This window comes from Dendrobates tinctorius, unplaced genomic scaffold (genome assembly GCF_039654945.1).
Source record: "Dendrobates tinctorius isolate UK_male_01 unplaced genomic scaffold, ASM3965494v1 ptg000086l, whole genome shotgun sequence".
Lineage (NCBI taxonomy): Eukaryota > Metazoa > Chordata > Amphibia > Anura > Dendrobatidae > Dendrobates > Dendrobates tinctorius.
In genome coordinates, this window is record NW_027361754.1 from 29,862,544 (window position 1) to 29,883,588 (window position 21,045).

The 21,045-nt window shown below is 43.3% G+C and overlaps 2 protein-coding genes across 4 annotated transcripts in view; one reads left to right on the forward strand and one right to left on the reverse strand.

The window, feature by feature from the left end:
- The window catches only part of CD3E (CD3 epsilon subunit of T-cell receptor complex), an 80,628-nt gene that overhangs the window by 16,453 nt on the left and 43,130 nt on the right, over positions 1-21,045 (forward strand). The window contains exon 1 of one of the 2 annotated variants that reach the window (XM_073585259.1): positions 18,581-18,686. The exons of the other annotated variant lie outside the window; for it this stretch is intronic. Coding sequence (XP_073441360.1) covers positions 18,596-18,686 — 91 coding nt within the window. The 5' untranslated portion in view covers positions 18,581-18,595. Of the gene's footprint in view, positions 1-18,580; positions 18,687-21,045 lie in introns of those variants that run through there. 2 annotated transcript variants of the gene reach the window in all.
- MPZL2 (myelin protein zero like 2) lies at positions 1,062-18,870 on the reverse strand. 2 transcript variants are annotated; one of them, XM_073585257.1, is made up of 6 exons: positions 18,715-18,870; positions 15,236-15,414; positions 8,755-8,965; positions 6,951-7,092; positions 5,718-5,789; positions 1,062-4,642 (listed from the first exon to the last, which is right to left on the reverse strand). In XM_073585257.1, the coding sequence occupies exons 1-5, from the start codon at positions 18,767-18,769 to the stop codon at positions 5,741-5,743; spliced, it is 636 nt and encodes a 211-aa protein (XP_073441358.1). In that variant the 5' UTR covers positions 18,770-18,870; the 3' UTR covers positions 1,062-4,642; positions 5,718-5,740. The 2 variants fall into 2 exon arrangements, with proteins under 2 accessions (XP_073441358.1, XP_073441359.1); XM_073585258.1 differs by having other exon boundaries at positions 15,236-15,390; positions 18,715-18,856.

Consider the following 21,045-nt stretch of genomic DNA (forward strand, 5'->3'; position numbering starts at 1 on the left):
TAATGCCCCCTCACTGTATATACTGTATACCGACCCCTTAGTATCCCTCAAACTGATAGCTCCAATACTAATCTCTATCCTGTATGATGACCCCCCTAGATAGCCTCCATTTAGTATAATGCACCAGACAATCCTCAATATAGTATAAGGCACTCCCCATAGGCCCCTAACACAGTATAAGGCGCTCCCTATAGGCCTCCATATAGTATAGTGCACCCCCATAGGCAGCCTGTATGCTATAGTGCAGCCCCATAGGCAGCCTGTATAATATAGTGCACCCCATAAAAAAAAAAAATCAAATACTCACCTCTCTTCCTCCTGGCTCCTCCGCTGCTCTGAGTGCCCACACATCTCCTGACAGCGGGCGGCTTTATCGCACCCGCTGTCAGTGTCTGATTCAGACGCTGAGAGTGGGATGATGGGAGAGGGAGCGTAACGCTTCTTCTCTCATCAGTGTGATGATGGGCGGGGGCCCACTGCTGGCACCGGGCCCCCCCGGCCTGCTCAGAGGCCCCATAGCAGCCAGGCGGCAGTGCAGGGAGATCGATTCTCCCTGCTCTGCTGCTGGGAACGGCAATACAGTTACAGTAGCGTAGCTCCGGGTGGGCCCCCTCAGAGCGCGTGGCCTGGGCCTCTGACCCCTCGATAGCTACGCTACTGACTAGCAGAGTCAGCTGTGATATCGCCTATTGTGGTTGGTGGATCCCTGTGTTATCAGCTTTGTATAAAAGTGTTACCTGTCATTGTACTCCTGTCTGTGATAATGAACCTGCTGAAAACGCTTTCTGAAAGGAGTGGAGGTGTCAGTCTAAAGTATCCTGAGTGTCCACTGTGCAAAGTACAAGATTACTTATTTTATTTTTAATAAAAATCGTGCTATGAAAAAAAAAAACATTTAAAAAAAATTCAAAAATACATGTAGCACAAAAATATTTGATTTTAAGCAATAAATAATTTTCTGATGACACATTCCCTTAATCCACACGGTATAGCAGATGTCAAATTCTTGTCTGGAGCCCTGTTTTTAATAACCTGAGACACACAATTACGGTTATAGCCAATTTTTAAGTTGTTTAGCAGCTTTTAATAGGTCACTAAAACACTTTCTATCCACCTCTATTTCATATAGACACTTTAATATACATATAAAAAAAAACAGGATAACAAATTCTGCATATGTACACACATTTCACTTGACGCATAGATATAAAACAATATTATACAGTATATTCAGTCTATAGCATGTAAGGTAACAATGTTATATGGAAAGTCATCCGGAATACACAGAAGAAAGCAATGCATTATTGTTACATACAAGGAAAAATACTGGAACTCTGAAGATCAATAGTGGTCATCAATCTAACACTGTGATTACCTTATAAAGGACAACGTCAGAAAACCTACAGTATAAGGCCGGGGTCACACTGGCGAGGAATACGGGAGAGTGAGAGGCGCAAAAAGCCCGCATTAGACACGGACCAATGATTCTCTATGGGGTCCCTCGCACCAGCCGTATATTTCTCATCCGTATTCAACGCTCCGTGCCAATCGCAGCATGCTGCGATTGTCAGTGTACTACGCCCATAATACGCCAATGCAAGTCTATGGGTGCGCAAAAAATACAGATTACACACGGACCACACGTGTGACCTGCGAGAAATACGCACCCGGTGTCTTTTAGCAAAGCCGGCAATTCAGTGCGCTTTACAGTAAACTCACACTGACAGGTTTAATAAAGACACATTGCATATATATGTATTCTATGTGTCTATATCCTTTCATTTCTTTATTAAAACTGTCATAGGGCTCCATTATATGTCCATTTTGCAAGCCTGCGAGAAAATCTCACCATACGGATTGCATACGGATTACAGGCGGATGCTGACATGCGCAAAATACGCGACCACACCTTGATTACGGATGACATACGGAGCACTGTTTAGGGGTCTGTCATCCGTATTACGCATGGAAAATACTGACAGTATTTTGCGCAGGTTAGTGTGACTCCAGCCTAAGTCTTTCCAATGTGGATAGGACAACTGTAGAAACTAGTTATCAGACGGCAGGCATTTACTCATAGGGTGCGGTCAGACTTGTGAGAAACTCTTACTAGTCTCGTGTCTCAATATCCGGTATTGCCACCGGCACTCAGACTGGAGCGCTCAGCTGCATAGAAATACATGCATCCGCACACTCCGGTCCGAGTGCCGGGTATTAAGACTCGTGTGAGTTTCTCGCAAATGTGACCTCGGCCTTAGGGTGCGACCAGACAGACGCATAAATAGGAACACACTGCATGGACTGGCCAGCGGCTATTCCCACCTGAGCAGTACAGCATCATATATTTTTAAGCAGCTGTGACGCTCAGGAGAGCTTCAAGCCAGTCCATGCAACGCACTCCGATTTATACGGCCGTCTGACTTCATCCTTACTCGTGTTATTTTGCCTTTTTGTCTAAGGTCCAGTTGGCACATCTGTGTTTTCAATCAATCTACGATACACAGACTGAGAGCGGGTCTTGTGAGCTGAACTCAATGGCCTCATTGTGAATCACAGTCCGAAACACGGATCTGTGAATCCTTTCTGATTTTACCCAGTATTACCCAATTTGACTTCAAAAGCAAAACCGCGTAATCTCAAATTACAAAATGCATTTTTTTTTCCTTTTTCACAGCCATGAATCTCTGTATTGGATTTTTTTGGAGCGAACTGTCAGTTGTAACCTGGAGTTGATGGGATGAGCATCCAAAGTTATCAGAAACGTTTTTATTTTTCTTGTTTCCTGCTTCATCCTGACGGTGTGGGTCACTAGAAGGTAAATTAGCCATGACCACATGTGGAAGCCCCAGATTGACACCTTTGTACATTTATTAGTTTTCTTCCTAAACGCAAAATTTAAAATTTTCTATATAGCCATAAAGGTGTTGTCCATTGCTTATATATTAATGACCTATCCTTGGAATAGGCCATCAATATGGCTATATTATACATAGCCATAAAGTAAAAACACTTTAGACGGCAAAGCTGCCACAAAAGACGACAGGATGGGTGGCAAAAAAAGTCGGTTCAGGAAAAAACACCGCCGGCGTTTTCCTGAAACATCTTTTGTTTTAAAAACTCAATGGGTTTGACGGCATCTAAAAGAAGTCATGTGCACATACATAAAAAAATTAGAAAAAAGGTGCAAATTAAATAGACAATAAGGTGCAAATAAAAAAGGAATTGCACCTTTTTTTCTGGAGTCAAAATGGTTCTAAGACATGATGGATTGAGACCCAACTGTTTCAACTATACTATATATATATATATATTATTTTTTTTTTTTAACGGTATAAAATGTTGCACATATACACTTACTAATTTACTATATTACGTCTCACAAAACAAACATCAATTTATAGTGGCCGTTTTGTACAGCAAAATCCCTGTAACAGTTGTCAGTGTGAATAAAGGCAGTGTGATCGGTTATCAGCACAAAGCTGTAAACTCTATCAAGAGCTTGAATCAAGAAAGGTGGAAGAATGAAAGCAAATGAGGGCAGGTAATAGATTACCGTAGTTATCTTTCTTGGGATATATTTATATTAAATAATACACAATTGGACATTATAAAAATCTGAAGCTCCTCATGGGCGTGTTCTTTTAAGATAAATTTGGTTGAGTACATGCCATGCATAAAGACTATAGTTCTTCAAAGCAGTTTGCCAGTTTTTTGGTGTCAAAATGCTTGGAATTTTGCAACATTTTTGCATAACTCATAATTTAGTCCCAGTCTGAGCTCTCGACTTTTTGAAAAGTAGGTGTGGCTTAGCCGATAGGGAGCGCAGCCGATAACTTTACTATAATTTTATGCCAAAAACATGGAGAAAATGATGGCAGAAATATACTCAAGTTGCTAACTGGCACGGCAACTGAAAGTTGCCCCAAAATCATTAAAGAGGATCATGCCTTTTAATGAATTTGGCATAGTCTTCATTAAGACTGGAGTACAAAACATCAGTCTTGATGAACCGGAGTGTCAAGCGAAAAGGTTCAGTGCCAAGACGAGTCCTTAAATGCGGCAGATTTATTAAACTTGCACCATTTTTATGTGTATGGATTTCGTCATCAGATTGCATAGAAAAATAAACGTGATTTAACAGAATGCGCCGCCATTAAATCTGGCACAGTCTTCCCCAGTTTGTAAACTCATTCATCCCTCTATATTTCCTGCAGTGTGGCGCACTGTCGGCACAAGCATAACTCCTGCCGATGTATTAAGTGTTTGACATTTATATTCAGATGCCCCATGCTGGTAAGCTACGCTCACATTTACACCGCCATATTTGAAGTCTGTGATTCTGGACATATTTTGGGGGAGTCAAAAACACCCCTGGAGAGAAGAGAACAGGTCCTCCGAGAATTTTTTTCCTTTTTCTTTTACTTGGAAGAGTTTCCAGTTTTTTTGGAAGACTATATGGAGTAGAATTCGGGTCTACCAACGTCCATGACGTTAAGAACGCAGAGTCCATAAGATGCAGCAGGGCGTTAGAAGATGCCTCCATTCTCCAACTGGTAACAAGTCCATCATCAGCCCGTGATGGGTCTGACTTCACCGATGTCATAGGCTGAAGGGCAGGAGGTTCTAAATTTTCTCAAATGACCTGCGTAAGACAGAAGGATGGTGAGAAAACAGAATAGAACTTGTGCAAATTTGGTCTCCTAGTCGAGATTTCATGGCATCTGCTGCTTGGACAAAGCAGGCGATCAGCTGCAGATTATTTAGTGATGGGGGTCTGACAACTGCAGAGCAGGGCACTTTTAGACCTGTTAGAATTGAGTGTCAGTGCGCATGCGCGACTGTCGCTCCATTCATTCCTTACAGGACTGCTGAGCGTCGTGCTTGGCTTTTTGTGGCAGCCCCATGAAAAATTAATGGAGCAGCAGTCCGACATATCACTCTATTCTAATGAGGGTAACTTCACCGTCAATGATAAAAATTCCTTGTTTTGCTGATCGACGGTGTGAGTAAAGGAGATGTCCAATGAAAACAAGTTAAGTTTCAATCTTACATCTTCATTTTCAGCCCCACTAATGTGCGGTTTGATCCTCACAGTAATATATGCTGGATGCACAGTTTCATTCCTTTACTGCTTCCCACTTTTCATACAAGGATCTCCTCTACCCTTTTGCTGTGCGAGAAACCCTCTCCGTGTTTGGATTGTGCCATGGGTTCCCATGCATATGTAGCAGAAATACCCATAGAGCTCTGGTGCAGTCATTCTGTAGTTCAGCGCTTGGGATGTGCACTACAGGCTCCAGCATGTCATGCATATTAGGTTAAAGATTGTTTCTTTAATTTCATAGAAAGTCCATTGTTTTCAAAGTAACTTGCATAGTACACCCCCTGGACCATGCTGTTGACCCCTCCCTGGGCCTTGCCGCTCACCCCCCAACCTTGCTGTTGACCGCCCCGACCTTGCCGTTAACCCTTCTCCCCCACCCCTGGACTTTGCGGACCTTACTGTAAACCCCCTTGGCCTTGCTGTAAACTCTCTGATCCTACATACGCAGCAGTGGCAGCTGATGTCAGATCAGAGAAACCCACATTGTATTAGCCAAAAGTTGGTTTATTTTACAATTTACTTTTGTGTTAATTTGGGGTTTTGGGTCAGAATTTATAAGTGTTATATTTCAGTTACATGTACTTCATTATTTCTGTGGTTTCCAGCCACTGACCTTATGGATGGCTTCTCTGGGAATCACGCATTTACAGATGAATCGTGCAATTTGTCATTTAACTTCTCACTACTATGGAAGAAAAGGAATTGATATATTAGTAACATATTTCATTCCTATCCCAGAATATTAACTTAAGATATGCAAATAAGCTCTCCTCTAGTAGAAAGAAAATTGCCTCTCTAGTGCCCCCTATTGGAGATAGTTAACCTACAGTGAGTCATGCAGCATGACTTAGCATCTCATTACCAGAGCTCTCTCCCTCCTAATAGAAGAGACAATAATAAAAGCAGTAGATTTGAGATTTGTTATGTAAAAAGAAACCATTGTTTTTATTTTTTTCTATAAATCAATATTATATGTGAAAATAATAAACTTTGTAATTTATCAGAGAAATCTGCTTTTTTCTCCTCCTGAACTGATCGGTCAGTCTCAAAGTTCTCAATTCATGTGTTCAATGCATCTTTCGTGATGACAGATTTTCTCATTACAGAGATGACAGTTGGTGCTCATAAGGTTCTGTGGAGAAATGCAGCAGGATGTCTGTGTCTGCCACTAGCTCCTCCCTCCCCCTTCCCACTCCATAGAATCTTGTGGGCAACAACTGTTATCTCCTATATCAGTAATGGGAAAATCTGTCTTCACTGAATACAGATTTTATCTCTGAATTGAGAATGAATGATCAGTCCAGGAGGAGAAAAAAGTAGATGTAACTGATAAGATAAATTACAAAGTTTCTTATTTTCATGTGTACTGTCGCTTTAAGTTTTTTTCATAAATCAACGGTTACTCTTTAAAGGGGTTGTTCACAGCTAACACCTTAGGATAAGCCATCCACAATAAGTTGGTGGTGGTCCGCCATCCATCACTCCAACTGATCAGCCATTACGAGGTAATGCGGTGGCCGGAAGTAAACTGTGTAAGGAGCCAGAGCTCAATATACTGTATAGTGGCCATTCTCAGGTACTGCAGCTCTGCTTTCAATTAAAGTGAATGGGATCTGAGCTGCGTTACTGGAGGACGGCCATTACAGTGTTCAGAGCTGTATTCTCCTGCTCTGTGCTTTGTCTGCATCTGCAGAACCTAGCATCTCCTGATCAGTCGGGGTGTCATGGGGCTGGACCCCCACAGGTCAAAGACTGATGAGGGTAGACCATCAATATCAAGGTCCAACCACTTCAATCTTATGCTCTCTTTGTATCCATTTGTAGCTCTACCATCAGCGAAGCTTACCATTCCATCACGGATACAGCAGTGCTGCGAGTCCTCTGCTTACGGTAATAGCGAAAAGATACCACGGCTATTACCATTAGTATTATTACCACACTGCCAATCCCAATGATCAGCGCCAGCAACATGATCTCTGAGAACTTCACTGTGAAGACATGGAGGGCAATGGCAGGTTACTGAGAGTTCAAAGAATGACACACAAAGACAGTATTATTACACAGGAGCGAAATAATCTGAAGGAACTGGACTGATATACTGTGTCCCTTTGTGAAATCTATATGCGGGACGGTTTCCTGGACTTTTAAGGTGACCTGTCCCACTCCTGCCATGTCCAGTGTAATAAATATATTAAATAAAAAAGATTCTGAAGCATCTTAGAACTTCGCATTGTTCCATTGCTCTACTTTTCTTTATGGAAATGTGTCAATAAATTGACAAGTGGTCCCAGATCCCCTAACACTGGCCAATCAGCAGACTGCGGAGGGACTCCATATTCACAAAGAGAACAATCAAGCCCAGGTGCCAATATTTAGGCAAATGGATCAATTCGACACAAAGTTTTAAGAAGTGATTCATCAAAATTGGTTTTCATTGAAATACTAGTATCTACCACGATAGATAGGTCAGGGGTGAAATCTGGTCCTATAGTAATCAGTAACCGTATCCAAAACATGGAAAAGTCTGATAAAAATCAGTCATCAGCATTAGGTTAGGATAACACTACCATGTATTCTCTCATCCGAGAGAATCGGCCCATTATGCAAATGACACTGATCAGAATTTGATCAGAGTGTAATCCGATTCTCTTGGACGAGAAGATGGAGAAAAAAAATGTCTCCATATTCTCCATTCTGTGAGTGCGCGGAAGTCCGACTGCACTTTGATGTCATCCAAGTGCAGCCCAGTGTTTTTCACTGACTTGCACTGCAGAGTGCGATCCAAATGTCGGATCATACTCAGACACTGTGCCCAAGGAAAATATTGGACATGTGCATGGCCACATAGATTAACATTGGTCTGAGTTCGATCCAATGTTTTGTCCTATCACATGCGGACCGAAAATAAGGCAATGTGCATGAGTCCTTACTTGTATTTACCCATGGTGTCTGTGGGGAAAAAAAATAGCAAAACTGCTTTTCCCTTTTGAAGCAGTTAATAAAATTTAATCGAGAAATTATATTATACCCGAAAACTTCCATTAAAACATACAATTGCCCCCTAAAAAAATCAAGCCCTTATACAGCTATTTCGACGAAAAGTTCTGGCTCTTGAAATGGGACTTAAAAAATAAAATCCTAAATTTTGCTTGGTCCTAAAAGGGGTATTCCAGTACTGAGCAACATATTCTTAGGACAGGCCATCAGTATCGCATCAGTGGGGCCCCTGACACCCAGCAGCCCACCCCCCACTTATAAGTTGATACCTGGTTCAGTGCCTGCTGGATATACATAGTGTACGGAGACGGAACGCTCTGTAGTGTCCGTTCTCGGCTGCTAAAGCTCAGATCACATTCTCTTCAATGAGAGCAGAGTTGCAGTACCCAACACTACCACTAGTGTGCTGTGCATGGTGTGCTCTAGTGGCCGTGGCACCAGATATCAGTTAAACGAGTCAATCCCTTTAAGAGATTATTTCCATCTCAGCCAATCATGGCTGGCCACTGGGGGTAGGGAAATAATTTCCGTAGCAGCATAGCTCAGCCCACTTGGCTATTTCCAGGGCCCAGCATAGACAGATTGAGAATAACCCTTTGATATCTAAAGCATTTGTGGTAAAATCACAAGTAGATGTGTTAATGACTACTTGCCTTGGGTGACAACGCTCACCGTAATCTCTCCCATCTCTCCATGAGCATCTGGTGGATTCTTGACTTGGCACAGGTAGGTGCCATTATCTGTTTGCTGAATGTTCATGATAATTATAGATCCGTCACCGCGTCCAGCGTTCCCGTCCCACACTGCGCGATTTAGGAAGCGGCCTTTTTTAGGAGGATAAGTATCCCTGTAGTAGTAGAAAACCTAACGGAGCCAGAAAGAATTGAAGAAAAATTAATCTATCGTGTAGAATCCTGCGATGCACCCTGAACTCTCCCCTGAAGGCAGATGTTAGAGTAGAAGAGGATTGGGCACTTGGTTTTCAACATGCACAATGCTTTCCTTCTTAGAAAAGCAGCCGGTAAATTAATCCGACAGCAGCTTGCTCCACTACATGCACGGTATCGGGGAATGGGGCTGACACCTGTCTGTATGGCCAACTTTAAACCCATCTGAGGGGCTCATGCAAAGCCTTGTTAATGGGGTCAGAGGGGGTCCCAGTGATGATAGGTAAGAACTTCCTAAATTAGGACAACCCATTTTTAAAGGGAACCTGTCACCAGGTCAAATGTTTTTCCTTATTTTATTCCCACTATTCCCCTGAATATTCCACTTTTTTATTTTATTATGGTTCCAGTGATATGGGCAATTTTATATATGGCTAATTTTTACTGTCTTTTCCAAAGGGGGCGTGGCTCACTGGCTCCTCAGGGGCGTGTCTTAATGCTGCTCATTATTTTCTATGAATAGTACCCCCTTGGTAAAGACTATAAAAATTAGCATTTTGGGCACTGTAAATAAAAAAGAACCATATGGTGCACTTTAAAATTGAAAGCAGAATGTCCAGAGGATCAACCGGAATAAAAGGGAAAGCAAAACTGACCACTTTGGACCTAATGACGGGTCCTCTTTAAGCTGATTTGTCACCAGATTTCACAAAACAAACTGTTTAATGTTAAATGGACCTATAAAGGCTGATTTACTTACTATGAAAATCCCCACCATATTAACCTTTTTAAAGTTTCATGGCCTAAAAATGACCAGTTCTATTTGGACTTATAAAATCCTTATTTCAATATCGGGATCATACAGCCATTCTGACAAATTTCCAAAGTAAGTACGCCTGCCTCATCAGGTATAGAAGATCTATATTAAATTGCATTCAGTTTGTATTAAGAAAACAAAATCAGTCCAGCCAATCTCTATGAGATTTGTATACAGCAATGGTGCCTGCCACCAAAATATCTCTACTTGTAGGACCCGTTGTACAGGAATGTTTACAAATCCTATCCTTTGTATTAGAAACTCACAGAACAGTAACAATACAAAGAAGTTCAACTTTCACCGTGTTTGATTTTCCACTGTGGAGTATAGGGAGATAACTAAGTAGAGAAAAGATTGTCTCGGCTCAACAAAACCAGACGAAGTCTTCTGTAAGCAAGTATTAGTATACGTCACTCTGTAAGAGAATTGGTGCTTGACTAAAGCTCCAATCCGTAAGTATAATTATACAAAAAAAAAAAAACGGCACTCAGGGCATGCAGTGAAGTGTAGAAATTATTTATGCAATCCAAAATCATTCAGAACAATTAACGTTTTGGCCCTCAGTTCGGACCTTCATCAGAATGGTGGGGATTGAGAGCGGTGATGTGGACGCAGCTCCATGCCACCAGCGACAGCAGTCACATGAACCACAGCACTGTGTCCATAGCCACACCATAACACCCCACAGCAATCCGTATCATTCTGAGGAAGGTTTCAAGGCCAAAATTGAATGCTGAACTTTTTCATAGAATCATGTCTTCCGTAAGGGCATGAGAAAGTTAGAGGGTTTCTGTAGTGTATATACCTCGGAGATCTATAACTTATTTGCTACGTATAGAATGGAAAAAAACTTAAACCATATCTTATTTTTAACAATAAGCTGCCATGTGTATGTACTTGAGAAATAACACATTTCTGGTCATTATATGACTTGTATCCTGCACTTTTCAGCAATTTTCCCCTCTGCAGGCGCTACCTCTAATTTTCAGTGGGTGTAGACCTGCTACTATGATGTCTCTCGCACACAGGCAAGAGGGATTCCTGCTCTCCTGTCTCTATGTGGCACATGTTCAGGAGCAACAGCATGGAGGACATTACACAGCAGTACTAAGCAGTGCAGCTGTGAATCCAGCTCTGCACTGAGATAAAACACTTTCTGTAAAGCAGCTGTAGAATATGAGTATCTCTGACTCGCTATCTCTGCAGCCACAACTTCCTCTTCCCCTATACACTGAATTTCTGGGAAAGGTGTTATCTGGGCCATTAGTGAAATGGCAGTCCATTGTGAAGGATGATCTCAGGGAGGTGAGCGGGATGACGAATGGCTCATGAGTAGAGGAAGAAGCAGATATCTCTGCAAAGTATTTTTCTTATTATTGATTTATGCAAAGTTTATTGAAATGACAGCGATCATTTAAAATCCATGATAATAGATAGATGTAGCGTGTGTTATCACCTTTTCTTTCCTCTCCGATTGAGCGCAAGAGGCTTCATTGTGCAACTACAACGATATCGCAGGCTGGAGCTACTGTCTCTGCACAGGGTAACTTGATCGGACACATTTCTTTCTGAACAGACAGTAGTCTCCTTTACTACAGAGTTCTCTTTGTCTATTTCCGAGCCTTGCCATGCTAGATGCGCGTACACAGGCTAGCCGTATCACTGTTTGCAGTTTACAGACTTCGTATTGTTCCAAGTACCGTGATACAGACAAGTAACGTTACGATCAGTATTATGTGCAGACTGCGAGCCCTTCTGGTCATACAAGTCATAATGGGGGGACTACATGCAAAAATTGTGCACAAAGTAAGGCTGGGGTCACACTGCGCTAATGCAGTCCGTTAACGCTGCCATTCACTTCCATTAGGAGCGCATGCCATAAATCTGCATGCGCTAGCGATGTGCCGTCATTCTGTGACGGACCCTCTGACGCGGGCTGCAGCGTCCTGGGGTCTGTCACTGCTAGCGCAGGTGAAGCTAGCGGGCTCACATAACGCAATTGTACGCGAGTAGTGTTAATGCAGTCTGTCAAGGCTATACGTTGAACGCACTGCATTAACTCTATGTGAACCTGGCCTAAGTCTGTTTACACTAAATGATCACCAGTCAGTACATTTTTACTGATTGTCGATCATTTAAAAGCCTGTTTACACATGCAGATTGCACGAAACGACTCATTCAGAATGGGTTGCCATTGTTCTTGGCAGCACGAATCTGCTTTACACAGAACGATGTGCTGCTGAGAACAATGGTGTTTAAAGGGAATCTGTCACCTCATTTTTGGCCTATGAGGTGCGGCCACCACCATCAGGGGCTTATCTACAGCATTCTGTAATGTAACCGATGTAACCTGATCGATAAGAAAATCAAGTTAGATTATACCGGGGTCCGGTCCGATGGGTGTCGCGGTCCGGCGCCTCGCATCTTCTAGCGATGACGTCCTCTTCCTTCTACTTCCCGCTGCCTGCGCACTGCAGTACAGTAAGGCTAGTTTCACACTAGCGCTTTTGAGCGCAGCGACGGCCTGCGCACGGCCGCCGCTAAGCCCCGCCCCCTGCCGCGCCTCCGCCGGTAGCTCCGCCTACCAGCGCACGACGCTGCATGCGTCCCCTATCTTTATCACTGGGGGCGCAGGCCGTGCGCAGTATGCGTTTGGCGGCGCATGCGCCTTTTTGACGGTGCGCCGAGCGCAACCAAACTGCAGCAGGTTGCGTTTGGCGCAGGTCGGCGCACCGTCAAAAGGACGCATGCGCCGCCAAACGCATACTGCGCACGGCCTGCGCCCCCAGTGATAAAGATAGGGGACGCAGGACGCATGCAGCGTCATGCGCCGGTAGGCGGAGCTACCGGCGGAGGCGTGGCAGGGGGCGGGGCTTAGCGGCGCTCAAAACACCTGTGCAGAAGCTGCGGCAGAAGGAGGACGTCATGACTAGAAGATGGGAGGCACCGGACCGGACCGCGACACCCATGGGACCGGACCCCGGGGTAAGTATAATCTAACTTGATTTTCTTATCTTTCAGGTTACATCAGGGGCTTATGTACAGCATTACAGAACGCTGTGGATAATCCCCTGATGGCGATGGCCGTTCCTCATAGGCCAAAAATGAGGTGACAGATTCCCTTTAAGTAAAACCTAAAAATAATTTCCCCTACGGAACGAGTATTTTGCTCATTCATGGGGTGAGCGGCAGCCTGTTTACATTGTAAGAATATCGTTCTTAGAAACCTTTGTTCCGTATAAATGCACCTTAATCCCTGCGAGTCATAAAGATGAAGTATAAATATTGACCAATTTATCAGTCTTTTTAACATCCAATTTGCACTTTTCACCCTTACAAAATCAACATTCAGGGCTAAGTTTCCTTATCTTTATTTTCTTTTTTTTGTGTGCTTTTACACCTTAAAGGCCATTGCAAGGGCCGATAATCAACCAAATCAGCATCCGCGAGATCAGCCGACAATAAGCAAATCTGTTATCATTACTGTCGTCAGTTCAGCTCCCGTGTAAACAGGGTATGTGCTGCAGACAGATGCAAACAGTACGCGGATTGCATTTACGATGATTAATTCTCATATGGTTTAGCATCGGCGATAGTAAAAAGCATTTAAATGACAGACGATTGGCTTTTAATTCCGCCAGCCAAAATGCTTTTGCACGCATAGCACTAGTAGATAAAAATATCCAGATAATGGCTAAAGCATTGCCATGTCATGCGTGTTTGCATAACATATGTTTAAATGGTCACTATTATCTTAGCAAATTTTCTATAAACCAGAAAGATAAAGCAAATATAAGAAACTATGCAAATTATTTTATCAGACAGATTTGCTGCTTTCAACGCTTAGGCCGGGGTCCCACTTGCAACTGCAATGCGAGAAACTCGTGCAAGTCTCTCGCCTCAATACCCGGCACTGCGCCGGCACTCGGGACCAGAGTGTGCAGCTGCATGTCTTTCTATGCAGCTGAACGCTCCGGTCCGATCCGCCGGCAGCAATGCCGGGTATTGAGGCGAGAGACTTGCACGAGTTTCTCGCATTGCAGTTGCAAGTGGGACCCCGTCCATATGAGCCACTTCTCCCAACCCTTCCTCCTGAATATATCATTCAAGAAACTAAAATCCGCTTTAGAATAAGGGATTTTAGCTGTTTTCTTCAACAGCCATCTAATAGTTCAACTGATCGTTTGGAGAGCTCGTTTAGCCAAGCACTCCTACGTTATGAGAGGTCCATCACCAGACATGGCTGGCAGCGGTTTAGCTCAAGGAAAACAAATGATATGGTGGTCCAAAATCGGACATGCCCGATCAACATATTCCCTGATAGACAGTTGTCTGGGCTCCCATATACATTAGACTATTAGTCGAACCCATCGATATCAGCGAGTTTCGGTCAACACTAGTCTAATGTGTATGTGTATGACGGCCTGCCGGCTCAGTGAGGGATCAGATTACAGCTGCTTATTGGAGTCTATAAAGAGGGAGGTGCAAAGTGAGAGAAACATACAGAGTGCTGCACCTGCTCTTTTGTAAGTGTTTTATCTCACACCATAGCTGGATCCATACAGTATAACGTCATCCATTTCCTAATGAGTTGTCATCTCAATATAAAATGTTCCCTTTATCATAAGGAACATTTGTATAAAACAACTGGGCAGCTAGAAAAGCGTAATATTCCCTACTTGTCAGCTAGCCTTTTGGGGTATGTGAACATTCAGTGTTTTTAGCTTTGAACTTTGGAGCGGAAACAGAGCGGAAACTCCAAGTTTTTGAGGAAGATTTTTAGAGTTGCAGTTTAGTTTTTAATCCAGAAATGTAAAAAAAAAAAAAATCAGTGTGAACATACCTTTGGGTAGATTCACACAACAAAATTAAAAAAAAAAAGTTTTTAATAATGTAAAAAAAAAACCATTTTAAATAACCCCCTTTCCTTATAATAAAAAAAAAAATACACATATTTGGTATCGCCACATCTGTAAAAATCCAATCTGTAGGATCAATACTGAAAAAACTGAAATGAAATGCCAGCATTGCTGCTGTAACCCCTTTAGACGTCACCGTATGAGTCAGTAGTTTTTGACGTATAAAGATGTACTCAATATGACGGCAGAAGATTGAGCTCAGGCATCACGTTTGTTCTCTATGTTTCCATGTCTTGTATCAAGCTGTATTATTCCTTGTTCTCTATCTAGTTGTATGTACATTTCTGTGTAATTGGCAGCCTGGCGACCGTGCCGGCATCTGCTTTCAGTGAGTAAGTATTGCGCCATTGCTGTGTGACACATGTACTCACATGCAAAGGAAGAGGAAAACCAAACAATCCTGGAATTACCGTACTTCACAAGTCTGACTGGTTCACCACGTCTCACCGTCCTCCAGGATGAACACTGAGAATAATATACAAATATCCAGCTCCAATCATTGGCTACTTACAGACTCATCACTGCCCCCTGAAAGAGGGCGAAACGTCCATGACACAGACACTTCGTCGCCCAGCGGTACGTAAGAGCTGAACGTACACTTCAGCCTGGGATCTGTTCCGTTTCGAACCTGGAGCTCCTTCGAAGTATATACGTCCATTGATGAGACTGATGGGAAAGGGGAAATTATACCTGTGAATTGCAGGAGATATACAAGCACAGGTTACAAATGATCCGCCATCCCTAAGCAAAAACAATTGTGTCCCTGCCTGGCCTCACATTAGCCACGGTGCTTGGCACTTACAAAACATTCCTGTGTCTGTGCCATAATCTACATTGCCAATATGGTGTCCTGGTTTCTTTCTAAGGCCGGGGTCACACCTGCGAGAAACTCGCACGAGTTTCGCGTCTCAATACCCGGCACTGCCGCCGGCACTCGGGACCAGAGTGTGTGGCTGCATGTATTTCTATGCAGCTGAGCGCTCCGGTCCGAGTGCCGGTGTCAGTGCTGGGTATTGAGACGCGAAACTCGTGCGAGTTTCTCGCATGTGTGACCCCGGCCTAATATGGAAACCCTGTATAGTGTGATCAATTCATTGATGGTGGAGGGAGTAATGGCACGTTTTTGTTGGGGAACTTTGAGGCTACGTTCCTATGATGAGTTTTTGGTCAGTTTTTTTACTCTGTATTTTTGAAAAAATGAAAATAACTTATTTTACTTTATGGGTGCAGAAAATCTGAAACATCAAAATCTCACCAAAAGTTAATTGTGGGAACATAGCCTTAGGCCAGGGTGAAGAAATACCCAGCCCTTAGGTGGCATAAATTCATGCTGAGACTATTGTGCCGCAAATATGACGCGGATGTCCTGCTGTGTGTGCACCAAATCTGCACAACAATTAGCTCCATTATCATTTAAGGGGTTTAAAACTGCGAAAACCTTATTCACATGCATAGGATTCAGATTATCCCCCAATCACAAGTGTCAGATCTTTAGTCTGGATTCACACATTTCATTTCTGGATGTAAAGCAAGCAACCAAAGAAAGAGGGGATATAAAAGAAAGACAATAGATCTTTTCCAGTACACACAGTTTTTTATGTGTTTTTTGCATTTGAGTCCTCACTAAAATCCGCATCAATTAACACTTCAAATTTGCTTCCTATTGACTTGAATGAGCAAAAGCTTTTATTGTGCATGGTACGCTTTAACAAGTGCTAAAAAAAAGCATCAGGTCCATTCTTCAACACATTTTCCAAACTTAAATTACAGTTTTTATTACAGTTTTTGATGCAAAGGTTTTTGGGTTTTTTTCAAAAACACAAACTGTTGCTAAATGTCATATTGTAATTAAAAAGGCACAAAAAAGCACACTTAAAAAATGCCACAAAAATGGCCTAAAACAAAAGTTCTTCCAAAAAATATGCCCTTTTAGGAGCACTTTAGATGTGGATTTTCAGCCAGAAAAATCCATGTCAAAAACTTCCATGTGACCAGAGGCTCATACTTTTACATTCCTTCTTTCATAAAAAAACTGATGTCCCCAACATGGTGGCCCCTGGAGTAGATACAGTACAGCTGGATAATGAGTAACAAGTTGTGGCTTCATATCTACAATATCTAATTAATAGGTCAGCTGGCCCGAGTCACATATTAACCAATATCCCGCACCCTCATCTCTGACCCATTGCTATATTTCAGCAGGTCAGAGTTCAGGATCTGCAGATATTTCAGGCGGCTGAGCAAAACCCTACAAGCTGCCGTGTATCGCACAACATTAAAATCAAGGTGACATATTGCAATGCTGGATGTAATGATTTCCTATGAACTGCAAACTGCAGGTGCACAGATGTTTTGCTAGTTGCAAATTCTGGGTTCATATTGAGACCCGTGTTTTCAGCAAGCCCTTTACGCCTCATTCAGATGTGCATTTTTTTTTTTTGCATACAAGGAAAAATAGACCATTTTTCACCAGTGTGCTTTTTCCCATTTTCATCCCTTTTTGGTTCGTGTCTCCATTTTATGGCATGTATTTTTTCACATATGCAAAAAAGTAAAATATTCCAAAGTTCTCCTCCTACCCAGCAACAGACTGCACTCAGAAGACACAAAGATGGCCTCCGTGTGCTGTCTGTTTTTTTTTTGTTTTTTTTGTTTGTTTCAGTCCCATTCACTTGAACGGACAAGTTTCATCCGCAAATCATATCACAAACAGACCTGTCTCCCTTTTTTTTCCGGACAATTGGTCACAAAATAAAAATGGATATGTGAACGGCCCAATGGGTATGCGTTCTATCAAGTATGGGAAAAACGGATGTGACTCAGATGCATATCCATGGCACTGTCCATTTTTTTCCCATAGACCCACTGATTTGCATTGTAATGCGTCCCTTTTTGGGGGTGAGGTTGTAGCGTTAATTTTTTATTTTATTTTTTTTTAATTTTTTTTTTTAGACACTCTGTCCCTCTAGATGAAAAACAACACATGCCAATAGACTAACGGCTAAATGTTCTATGTGTGAAAAACAGGGAAAGGGCTACGTTCAGGACAGAAGTTTAGTCGGTCGCACACAGAGCCGCTTAATTCAAGGTGCGGGTTCACATGAGCGATTTTCACTTGAATCACCATATATGTAAGAAAAAAAAAAATCACACAAGTCTTGTCTGTGTTGCAGATGAGGCATGGCTAGCTTTAGCTGTGCTGATTGAGGGCACATGGCGTTTGCACCCGTCTGTGATGCAGGGGAACACACGGAGCTGCACCCGCAATTTGTGCATAACTTGAACACGATTTTCTGAATGGAGCCCTCACGTTGTAACTGGGAAACTTTTGTTTTGTGTAGTCCTCCAATGTAGAATTCAATCTAGAGGGCCCATTTTAGAGTCATCGTGTTGCATAACTTTCTGATGTAGCAGCTGTTTGACATGTATATGGAAAAGATAAGACGAGACATATCAGCGGACAGACGTAAGAAAGTAGAAACACAGCGAGAGCCTGCAATGACCCGATCAAGACATCAATCTGGCGGCTACACCCAATGGTCAGAGTGCAACTACACTTCCCCCCCCCCCCCTGACGTTGTAACTGGGAAACTTCTGTTTTGTTTAGTCCTCCAATGGAGAATTCAATCTAGAGGGCCCATTTTAGAGCCATCGTGTTGCATAACTTTCTGATGTAGCAGCTGTTAGACATGTATATGGAAAGGGCAAGACGAGACATATCAGCGGACAGACGTAAGAAAGTAGAAACACAACGAGAGCCTGCAATGACCCGATCAAGACTCCAATCTGGCCGCTACACCCAATGATCAGAGTGCAACTGCACCCCCCCCCCCCCAATGAGTCACAACATAGAGGGCTGAGCCCAAGAGTAATGGTAGTGTCAATAATCCCAGCTCAATTATTTAGGCTAACAACCTCACTAGAATGTTCTTGGATCCTTTTCTTTCCATGGATCTCAACTGGTAGGACCGATAAGTTGTATGGACTTACCTGCAGCCACCAGGGCTATCCGGACAGCTAAGCCAAAAGAGCCGAGAGCAGGCATGGTTGTGAGTTTGGAAGCCTGTCCTGCCACAGAGGAATGTCTGCACAGGTTCAGGGGAGTGGTGTTCCCACCTGTAGTCTTAGCTCCTATTACATTGGGTGGAGTTAGTACTTACAGACAAATGCAGGCGTGACAGACTCGAGAAGGACTGAATACAATCTGGGAAATAGTTTGTCATAGGAACTTGGCCTCATAGTTCTCGGCTGGGTCACCTAATACGTATGGGGTGACTAGCATTAAAAAAAAATCAGCTTTTCATTTGTGGAGTTGTCGACTGTCTGTAAATTCCTGGAAAGTTTGCAAAACAGTCCTCGAAATGCTGCGGTTTTACAGTGAAACCAGAAAAAGCACATAAGAATCAAATGCTTATTTTATATGACAACAAGTACATGATTTTTATGTAATTCATCTGGACTTGGTGCAGAAAATCAAGGGAAGTTTGCAAGGCGGTATTCAGACTTCACAGCTCTACAAATCCCACATATAAAGCCTACTGAAATGTTTCACATCTACGACCCCGTGCTCATGTATTCCGGTCAGGCTTGTGTTTGTGAATTTTTTTTTTAGATTTCCCTTATACTAAGTATATGGATAAACAGACAAGTAACATTTGGGTTGGGGAAGTGCAAGGGGTGGTTGATCTGGTTCCAAAATTTCAAAAGAAAAAAAAGTAGTAGGGGCATCGCTGGCACCATGATCTGGGCAGTGCACGTGTCTGAGACGAATCTCTTGGCAAGCTCTTAAACTGTATCAAGAGTCAATTTGATGCCTCGGCATTTGGATCCTGTGGTTGAGCGGGAATCATAGGCACCGGGGCCCCAACACTTTCCGTCCTGGCAGCCTATGAGATGTCAGCGTCCCCGCGCAGGAGGTGCATTGACATCACTGCACTGTGCCACCCGTGCCAGGCCCACTTTGTGCGCAGGGGAGGAGAGCACTCGTTGGCTCAGATAAAGCAGCTTCACCTTCGTACCTCCTGTTTTTGCAGCATGGCAATGCTATGGAAGAAAACTCCACCAATAACACTCCATGTAAGTCTCCCCTAAGGCCAAATTCCACCACAATGCCATGTGTCCACACAGCCATTGTGAAATTACTGTGGGAACTCCAAGATTTTGATACTAAGTTTTGGTTGTGGTTTTCATGAGCCATTCAGGGAATTACTGTATGTCTCTAATCTAGATTGTCATGCATAAACGCAAAAAATGCAACGTTTTCAAGCAATAAAGTAGCTTGCAAAAGTATTCACAAACATCCCGCCCCCCACTTGGCATTTTTCGTGTTTTGCTTCCTCACAACCTGGAATTACACTGGGTTTTTTTAGGGTTTTGCATCAGTTCATGTACAAAACATGCCTACAACTGTGAACATTTGGTTTTCTATCTATTGTGAAGCAAACAACAAATAGAACAAAATAACTGAAAACGTCAGTGTGCATAACTATTCATCCCCCTAAAGTCAGTACTTTGTAGAGCCTCCTTTTGCGGCAATTACAACTGCAAGTCGCTTTGGATATGTCTCTATGAGCTTTCAATGTCTTGCCACTGGGATTTTTGCCCATTCCTCAAGGCAAAACTGGTCCAGCTCCTTCAAGTTAGATGGTTTCCTCTGATGAACAGCAATCATCAAGACTGACCACAGATTCTCAAATTAGATTTAAGGTCTGGGCGTTGACTCTGCCACTCCAGAATATTTACATGTTTCACCTTAACCCCTTTCTGTCATGTGACGTACTATCCCGTCCATGTGCCCTGGGACTTAATTCCCAGGGACGGGATAGTACGTCACAGCGATCAGCGGCGCCCACGTGGTGAGCGCCGCTGATCGCGGCTGGGTGTCAGCTGATTATCACAGCTGACACCCAGCACAATGTGTCAGGGGCGGTCACGGACCGCCCCGACACGTTAACCCCTTGCACACTGCGATCAAACACGATCGCGGTGTACCGGGGGGTTAAAGGGACGCATCGGCAGGGAGGGGGCTCCCTCCATGCTTCCCTGAGCCCCCCACAGCAGCGCAATGTGCAGTGCTGCTGCGGGGGGGCTCTATCCCTGCAGGTCCCCGAATCCAAGATGGCGACGGGGACCTTCGGGGGCCTGCAGGGAGCTGGCTTCCTCAGTGCCTGCACTGTGCAGTGCCTGTGACAGATCGCTGATCTGTCACAGTGATCTGTGATGTGAAAGATCAGCGATCTGTCACATGACAGCTATGTCCCCCTGGGACAATGTAATAAAGTTAAAAAAAAGGTGTAAAAATAATTTTTTTAAAAATCGCTA